The 9,802-nt window shown below is 37.7% G+C and overlaps 1 protein-coding gene across 1 annotated transcript in view; it reads left to right on the forward strand.

Annotated features, from left to right (window-relative positions):
• Positions 1–1,486: 1,486 nt before the first annotated feature.
• LOC107592596 (PHD finger protein 12-like) overlaps positions 1,487–9,802 on the forward strand; it is a 26,166-nt gene continuing 17,850 nt past the window's right edge. The window contains exons 1-7 of the mRNA XM_016282127.1: positions 1,487–2,234; positions 2,773–2,951; positions 6,236–6,308; positions 7,650–8,067; positions 8,142–8,262; positions 8,573–8,705; positions 8,923–9,087. Of these exons, the coding sequence (XP_016137613.1) occupies positions 2,169–2,234; positions 2,773–2,951; positions 6,236–6,308; positions 7,650–8,067; positions 8,142–8,262; positions 8,573–8,705; positions 8,923–9,087 (1,155 nt within the window). The 5' untranslated portion in view covers positions 1,487–2,168. The remainder of the gene's footprint in view (positions 2,235–2,772; positions 2,952–6,235; positions 6,309–7,649; positions 8,068–8,141; positions 8,263–8,572; positions 8,706–8,922; positions 9,088–9,802) is intronic.

Below are 9,802 nucleotides of genomic sequence, written 5' to 3' on the forward strand. Positions count from 1 at the left end.
GTAGCAAATTATTAAGTAGCTGCATTGGTTACTTTTATGCCACTGATAAAGCTTTTATATGTAGTTTGGGGTAATAAAGGGGTTTTATAGGTTTGACTGAAATAATAATGCAATAACTGACACTTTAAATCAATGTTTCAAGAAACAACAACAAAAAAATTACAAACAAAAAACAGATAAAGACAAAAAAGTAGCCATTGGTCATATCTAAACAATATGTAGTAGTATAGTATAATTTATACATTATGTGTAAATTATGTGCAATGTCTTAGCCACTAGGGATTGTTACATAGGGCTATACAGGCATCTAGTGGCAACACAATGATATTACAGATACTAAATTGTGCAAAATGTTTATCTTAACAGTCAATTTACAAATAATGCATTCAGATTTGTGGAACTCAATGCACTGAATCTCCACAAATTAGTGTTGTTACTATGACAACCAATTTGAATGTGACACGCAACTGGTGTCTGAAAAGAATTATATATACATATATATATATAATTTTTTTTTGGGGGGGGGGCAATAGGGATTTCGCCTAGGGCGTCAAATTGGCTAGAAACGGCCCTGGTTGCATGCATCAGTCCAAAAGAAGTTAAATAAAAAGTGCCCATCCATTAAAAAAAAGTGTCTCACACGGTTTTGGGGGGTGAACAAAGGAATCTATGTGTTTTTGTAAGAAAAATATCCATATTCAGAACGTAACAATCACTTTAATGTAGCTTGCGCCAACAGTTGTACACGGAAGCAGCTCCTGCGGATGACTTATGAGGTCATCCGCCCCCACCCCCGGAGCATTGTGAGACACTTTTTTTTATGGATGGGCGCTTTTTATTTAACTTCTTTTGGATGGATGCATGCAACACCCGCTGAGTGGCATTAAACAGCTTGAAAGATCAAAGACAATTTTTAATATAACTCCGACTGGATTCGTCTGAAAGAAGAAAGTCATATACACCTAGGATGACTTGAGGGTGAGTCATTTATGGGCTAATTTTTGGGTGAACTAACCCTTTAAATCAACCAAAGCAACTTATCCATGAGCAGTTAAGTAACGTGACAAGTGCTATAAAAGATATTACAGATAGTTCAGAGAAATAAAAAAAAAAACAGTTAAAGAATAGTTTGAGGTTTTTATTTTATTTTTATGTATGTATTTATTGTCTGATGGATTCAGTAAAGCGCTCACAGAAGAAATCTGTCTTAAAAGTTGTAAGGGGCTTGGCTGTTTGGGATTATCATGGTTCAAAATGATATATTTTTACTTAATTGTACTGTACTGTAATTATTTACCACAACATTGTCATAGCATATCTTAATTAAAAATGATGTTCCATCAGAATGTTCTGTTTTAGTTGTTATTCACAAACTTTTTTATCCGTTTTAAGGATTGTTTTCCTTTTTGTAATATTTCTTCGCTGTGCTTTAGAGAAAACATGGCCTGCAGGCTTGAAGAGTTCGTGTTGTTCTGTCAGACTAACACTAGGAGGAGCAGTTCTCCTCTGCGCCTCAGTACGCATGCGCAGACTTCATTCCAACCCCGCTAGAGTCGAGTCAGAGGAGGGCAACGCCAACCAGTTAGCAAGCATAGCTACTAGCAATGGCTTTTCATAACAACACCTTTACTCTTCACTGCTGTCATCTGAGCACCATCCACGAGTGTTTCTGCACATGAGGACCTAACCGCCGACAATCAATCCAGCAGACTTACTTTGTAACAGCGAGCGCTTTTTTAGCCAGTATGCGATGGGGACAGACAGCTGTGGATTTCTACACGAATCTTTGCAGGCGGCTGCTGCTGAAGCAGAGGATGCTGCTAGGCTAGCGAGCTAGGCCTTTACATCCCACAGGAACCCTTCAGTACTGCGCCAGGAAGCAACTTGCAATCAAAATAGGAACAATTTTTGTACTTAAATGAGAGTTTGAGCGATTCGTCAGCTCTCGTTTAGCACCAGACATCTGGCGAGCTGTGTGCTTTTGTTTGTTGATAGCTGCTAGCTGCTAGCTAGCCGAACATCGAGCAGCCAATCCGCTATCTTGTTAGATTATCGACCCGTTTAATATTTCCAGAACGGCTTAAAGACAGCAGGTTATCCCGACTGGGTTTGGAGAAGGTGAGAACTGCTGTCGGATTGTGTGTTCATGCCACATTTGAGGAGCGTGAATGTGGAACAAAATGGAGACCCCGAAGATTCTGTACGATTTGGACACGTCTGGGGGCCTAATGGAGGTAAGGCTGTCTGCCCTTCAGCTGTGCCTCGAATCACTGTCATGTGTGAGTTAAATATGCCTGTATTAAGGATTAAATGAGTCGTAATAAAAGCAAATTGCAAAATGGAAAATAAGTTGTTTGTGGACATTTGCTTTGGTGAGTTAATGCAGTGCTGGGTTGGGCCTGTTGCAGAAATTGAATGCCTGGAAAGTAGAACCGAAGACAAATTTATGTATGTATATATGTGTGTGTGCAGATTTCATTATTGATATCACGTGATTAGATCTGATTTGACATGGGGGAAAGTTTGACCTCCTCATAGTTGAATGTGAGCACCCCCGGGTGCTGCACGTTTTGGGGGTCTCTGTCACCCTTAATTTTAATCCAAAATCTGCATTGTGTGTATGTGTCAGATTATAAGTATGATATTCAAAATGTGCCGTGATAAGGTTGGAAATACCAGTTGAATATGTGAAGCAACTCTCCACTGACGTCTGACAGGAGATCTTTGTGTAACTACATGCATGCTTAAAATGTATTTGTCAATCTGTTCCAGCAAATTCAACAGCTGCTCGCACCCCCACGCTCTGAGGATGGAGAGAAGAGACGCAAACCAGAGAGGGAGACCAGAAGAGGAGGCCGAGCCACGAACCACGACACCTGTGATAGCTGCCGTGAGGGAGGAGATCTGCTCTGCTGCGATCACTGTCCCGCTGCTTTTCACCTGCAATGCTGGTATGCTTCCAATGCATTTTCATATCTTGTCTGGGTTTAACAGTTGACTGAATTTTTCTTTTAGATTTATGTACAAGTCTTTTTATGCTGCTGATTTTTAAAGGTCACAAAGATTGTTATCTGATTGACTGATGTGGATTAAGAGGGTGATTTGTGGACATCTTGGAAGCACTAAGTTAGTAGTAGTGGTTAGTAATGTTTGCACCAAATGCAGTTGTTTTATAGCAAATGTATTTATGAACTTATGAACAAAATATCTCATGATCAAAAGTCTCTAATGCTCACAAAGGCTGCACTTATTTTATCAGAAATACAGTAAAATTGTGAAATAATATGACTTAAAATAACGTATTTTTATGTTTTTTAAATGTAATTTGTTTAGAGCTGTCAAAGGATTAATTCTGTTTATTTGCATCCAAAATAAAAGAAAAAAATAAAATGCATTACCATTCAAAAGTTTTAGGATTTTTTATTTTTTTTCAAGTCTCTAATGCTCACAAAGGCTGCACTTATTTTATCAGAAATACAGTAAAATTGTGAAATAATATGACTTAAAATAACGTATTTTTATATTTTTTTAAATGTAATTTGTTTAGAGCTGTCAAAGGATTAATTCTGTTTATTTGCATCCAAAATAAAAGTTTTTTTCATATTATGTGTGTGTACTGTGTATAGTTATTATGTATATATAAATACACACACATACATGTATATATTTAAGAAAAATGTTTTGTTTATATATAAAATATTAATATAATAAATTTTATATATATATTTATTTATACAACAGTTCGTTCTGGTTCTCAAATCTGATTTCAATCCAATTTTGTATCACTCCGTTTGTTCTAGCCGGGTCTATGTTTTTTTTTTTATTATTCACTGAGCTAATCGTAGAGTATGTTACTTAATATAAGAAGAAACGTCTAGCTTCGCGGTCTCTCTCTCTCTCTCTCTCTCTCTCTCTCTCTCTCTCTCATTTGGATGCACGTCTTGCCGCATTGTTTCTCTCTTGTAACTTCATTATTTCTCACTAATAACCTAACTGAAGCAGCACATGCCCTTGATACGTATTCTAAAAGTGACGTATGTTTAACTGTCAACTTGAGCTTTGAATCCGTGGCAGAAGGAAGTAGTTCTGCATAAAAGAGGGTTTTATTAGGCACTCCGTTGTTTCTTGTTTAATTACACACGTTTCGTCGAACTGTTGTATAAACGCAATATCACTCTCGTATTCGAGCGATACCGGCTCTATATCAGCGGCTGTGATTGCCTCGTGCCTCTGGCCTAATCACAGCCATGCTGATATAAAGCCGGTATCGTTCTCGTACTCGAGTGATATTGCTCATATACACACACACATAATAATTATACACAGTACACGCATATATAATGTGTAAACAAAAACATTTATTAATCCTTTGTCAGCACTGCATTTATTCCTTTGCCAAAGTTGAATTTTCAACAGCAGTTACTCTAGTCTTCAGTGTCACACGAACGATTCTTCAGAAATCATTCTAATATGCTCAAGAAACATTTCCTATTATCATTGTTTAAAACAATTGTGCTGCTTAATATTTTTGCTGCTTAATATTACTGCCTCTATTACTGTCACTTTTGTCACAGACGCTGCAGTCAGTTTGACAGTTGTCCCATGTAGAAACATAACACTTAAAACTTATCACACATAATGTAGATTTCATGATTACTAACATTGCACTACTATTGTTTTTGTGCACATGATACATTTTCTTCATCCAACAACAAAAATCGCCTAGAAATGGGCATTTAAAAAGTTTTTATTTTTTTCACTATCCTGTCTAGCTCCTGGCAGCCTGAGCTTGAAAAAGTAAGAACCTAAGAACAAAAAAATTTCCCTACAGGTTGTTTTCTGTATAGTTATCCTCATCATTTGTCTCACTCTGAAGCCACAGCTGGGTCCTGTAGTTTATCATAGGGGCTTTGTTTGGATGGAATCACTCCTGCCTCATTTCATTTGATGGCTGTTTAATCCAAACTCCTTGTTTTTACTGCTGTTGTCCTAGGCCTGGGCGATAAAACGGTATCGATATTTATCGACGGTACACCTTCTTCGATATCGATATAAAAAATGTTCGATATAGGCACATACTATGAGTGACGCAGACGGCAAACACAAACACGTGCTGAAATGAGGGCTGTGCCTGCTTGTGATGAGGAGATTGTGAATAAAGAATGAATATTAGTCTAATTTAAAATAAACATTTTTTTCACATCACGAATTTGTGGAGATTTATTCCTTTTCACTGCGTCTCATATGTTTTTAAATGCAGTCTGTGTGAATGGTGCTTCGGCTCTTTGGATTAAGCAATGCGTAAATACATGATGCTGTTTTGTTCATAATTGTTTATGCAATTTATGAAATTATATTTGCTTTTTATGAGTTAATTTAGATGTAATGCACGTTTTTATAGAGTTACTTCCTTGCTTTGACAATTTAAATGCGCTGCATTATTTTGCTCATTGCACCCTCCTGTGGCCTCGGGAGACAATTAGACCTATACAATAAAGACCTATTTAATCTGCATATAAAACATTAGAAATGACATATTTGTTTAATTTTTATTGTGTTTGATTGTTAAAACAAAAAAATATTTGTTGTTTGTCTCAATAAATTGTTAATTATAAATACAGTGGTTAAATTTAAACTTTTTTTCTATTGCTTTTTGTTTTAAAAAAAAGGTTATAAAAAATGTCAATAATTACCGATACCAAACGATATGAAACATTATATCGTTGATACATTTTTTAGCTATATCGCCCAGCCCTATGTTGTCCTATGCTGATCACTAAGGGGAAGTAAATGTATTGTTATTCAACAACTCTGTCCTGAGGGGTGATTTGTTCGGATGTACTTCACATTAAATCGATCCAGCCTTTCTCTTGGCTGATGTAATATAAAGCTAGTCTACATTGACTGTATGGCAAAGATGGAAAGAAAGAATGGTATTTATTTACATATTTGTGAAATATATCAATAACATTGCCTCATGTGCACCATGCAACCTAAAGATTGCAAAGAGTCCTTGTGGTTCAGTTTTTAGATTTGGTGAGACCTAGATGGTTTCAGTGTGCTTGCAGAATTGTGGTTTTTGTGTTTTTGTTTTTTTGCATCTAGCACATGAATAAAACCTGTAAGCGTTCACTGTATTTTTCATGCAGAAATTTTTATTTCTGCAGAGATGTCAAATGTTTTTAAAATGTGTAAAAAAGCACTATTGTGTTTTGAAACATTTGATTCTTCACAGTAATCCACCTTTGAGCAGAGAGATGCTGCCACCTGGTGACTGGATGTGTCATCGCTGCAGTGTGCGCAAAAAGGTTGGAAAAGTCATATTTGCCATTGCTGTCTTGTTTTTGGAAACTTAAGTTGTATTGTTCTACTGTTTTTCTATTCACATTTAAAGGAATAGTCCACCCGAAAATTGGCAGATTATATAATAAAAAAATGCATAAAGGTTTGGAACAACATGAGGATGTGTAAATGATGACAGCATTTTTAATTGTGGGTGAGCTATGCATTTAATTTCCTTAGAAAGACACTAATTGCATGCTTTCTCCACAAAGGATACAATCCCAGAATGCATTGCTTTATGCACAATAAAAAAAAATCAGAGAAATGTTCATTAAACAAACTTGCATTTCATTCAGTGTCTAAAACACTATGATGCACGATATTGTTTTTTTGACTGCCGATATCTTGGAAAGCAGGGTGGCCGATATAATTTTATTTATTTTAATTAATGTTTAAGAAATTGGAAATTATTTGAAAATGGATTAAAAAGTAAATGTGTTAAACATACTTATACTTTAGATGACAAAGTATTTTTCACAAATAAATATATAATAAATAATATAATAAAAAAAGGAAGTAAACACTGTAACCAACAGGACACTCAGTATTCTGGGAAGTTTGTGTGCATTAGTCATATTTTTTCAAATAAAGCCAAGTTAACACTCATTTTACATACAGCACACAGTGGAAATGACATGAATATGATGGGGCAAATGCATGAAGCGCAGTATAATTTGAAATCACGAGTTTAAAGTTTGTCGGTCGCACGTCTCCAGTGAAGCTGAACTCTCTACCTGTCCGCATTCCAATTCACACGGATCGACCGTCACGCAGAGAACACGCGATCATGCAGGATACAAATGTACACTTCACAAGATCTCACAACTGGATCCGACTAAGTTTGCAAGCTTTGTGAAATTAAATGTTCATTAGTCATTCAAAGATTTGTTTAAATGATATAAATGCATATTTGCTGAATGCTGACGACAAACAAGAAAGTATTATAATGTTTGCCCTTCTATTACTAATCATATAAAAGCAATCGTTATAATTATTTTTGTATACATTTTAATTCCTTTGTTTAATCTGATTATTAGACAGACTTCTATCCGTATTAGACGGAACTGACGACAGCGAACAAGAGGGAGAATGTGAGCACTGTGCTCAGGCGCTGCTGCTGTCATAAAAGTCCCGCCTTGAACGCATCGGCCAAAAAGGATTACTTATCCTTATCCTTATACTTATCCTAAATGCCAAATATCGGCCCATATATCGGCCTTGGCGATATATCAGTCGACCACTACTTAGCAACCTTGCTTACTAGTTTTAGGAACAGAGCTGTAGTGTGTAATTTTCTGGTTCTTTAGAAGCATGAGCAGAAGGTGGAGCAGGTGAATGGGGCGTTGGAGCGGCAGTTGTCCAAGCGGTCTTCCTCCCCTGCAGCGGAGCTGGAGCTGGGAACACTGCGTCTGGATGGGCTGCCCTCTGCCACGTCAGGAGGCCTGAGACTTGCCGTCGCGCAAGTCCGTCTTCTCGAGCGACGCACAAGCAGCCGCCCTGGTACACCCACTTCAAATGCGTCCACCGACACGCCTACACCATCAGAACACAATGACGTGGATGAGGACCTGATGGACGTTGAAGAGGAAGTGCAGGGCTCTGAGTCTGAGAGTGCCACACCTCGCCTGAAGAAACCTTTTCAGTTGCTGATCGCTGCAGCCATGGAGAGAAACCCCACGCAGTTTCAGCTGCCTAGTGAGCTTACGTGCACCACTTCACTGCCAGGTGATGCTTGCCCACACTATTGTGTTAAGTGCTTATAGTGTGCTTATAGTTAAACTGTATTTGTGTATCTACAGGCAGCAGTAAGCGCAGAAGGAAAGAGGAGGCAATGGGCAAGAATGTAAAGAGGCCACAACATGAGCTGGATCCCAGCGGCCTGGTCCCTCTGCCAGTGAAAGTGTGCTTTACCTGTGGCAAGTAAGAGCCCAGAAACATGAAATAGAATTCTGCTGTCATGATGTCAAAACCCAGAAGACTAATTTGCCATGGTTTCCCTCAAGATTTTCCTGTGGGATTTTTATAATAGGGTTTTTCAATTTATAAGTAATACAAGCTCTGTGGAGCAGTTATGTTTATTTGTAAATACTATCTATAATAGTATATAAATAATATTAAAATATCACTGTGACAGAATTTTAATGTCCATGCATCTCTAATGGAGTCCATATTGATTGTTGTCAGTATTTTTGCACAGTATATCAGGTTCCTCTCTCTTTTTGTTCCATAGGAGCTGCAGGGTAGCTCCTCTGATCCAGTGTGATTACTGTGCGCTCCTGTTCCACATGGACTGCCTTGACCCCCCTCTCACTGCCATGCCTACTGGGAGATGGATGTGTCCCAACCACGCAGAGCACATGGTGGTTAGTGTCTTGTCTTTGACTTGTTGCTTATTTTAGGGGTGATTAACACCACCAATAATAAGAGTTTTCTTTCTCTGTTGAGTTTGTAGTATTTGTCAGTTTTAATAGTAAAATTCAAATAGCTCATTGAATTTTGTCTTTACTTTTAGTTTATGATTTCCTTACACACTCATGAAATCATGGACTTTAAAATGAACACATTGTCTTTACATTCTAGCTAAACCAAAATAACGTGACCCTCAGCACGCGTTGCCAGCTCTTCGATCAGTTCCAGGACCGATTGTCCCAACATGCAGTCAAAGTGGACTTCCTGCGCTGGGTTCACCGCCAAAACCATCCCAACCGCAGAGGTGTTCGCCACATCAAGAAAAAGACATTGAAGGTGGTGTCTCATTGAGCAACATGTTTTTTATTTTATTTTTTATTTTTTTTATGCTCAGTTCGAAATTTCATTGGCTAAAATTTACTCTTGTGAGTGTGATTTCTATAACATTTTTTTTTAAATCCTTATCCAGTCTTTAAAGGGGTCATATAATGTTGCTAAAAAGAACATTATTTTGTGTATTTGGTGTAATGAAATGTGTTTATGTGGTTGAAGGTTAAAAAAACACATTATTTTCCACATACTGTACATTATTGTTTCTCCTCTATGCCCCACCTTTCTGAAACACGTTTTTTACAAAGCTCATCGGTCTGAAAAGCGAGGTGTGCTCTGATTGGCCAGCTATCCAGTGCGTTGTGATTGGCCGAATACTTCAAGCGTGTGACGGAAATGTTACACCCCTTACCGTATTGTGATGCCTTGTCCCGGCCGGAGCTATGAGACAAAACCATTAAAACCCATTCAAACTCGCGTTTGAATTGTCATTGGCAAATTCTTTAAATATAAAAAACGTGCTTACATTCTGAGAGTTAGAACAGCCGGCATTGTAGTCTACTCTACCAGGATCAGGAAACGGTCCTCCATAAAATGCGCTGGACACATCTGAATATTTGGGTTGAACTGTTCTGGAACAGTGTTGTAAATACAACTTAACCACTGATTTCTAGTCGTGTCCTCTTTTGGAAGGCCAAACAAAGTAGTTTCGCTTTCACAA

The sequence above is a fragment of the Sinocyclocheilus grahami genome, unplaced genomic scaffold (assembly GCF_001515645.1).
Source record: "Sinocyclocheilus grahami isolate Dianchi unplaced genomic scaffold, SAMN03320097.WGS_v1.1 scaffold155.1, whole genome shotgun sequence".
Lineage (NCBI taxonomy): Eukaryota > Metazoa > Chordata > Actinopteri > Cypriniformes > Cyprinidae > Sinocyclocheilus > Sinocyclocheilus grahami.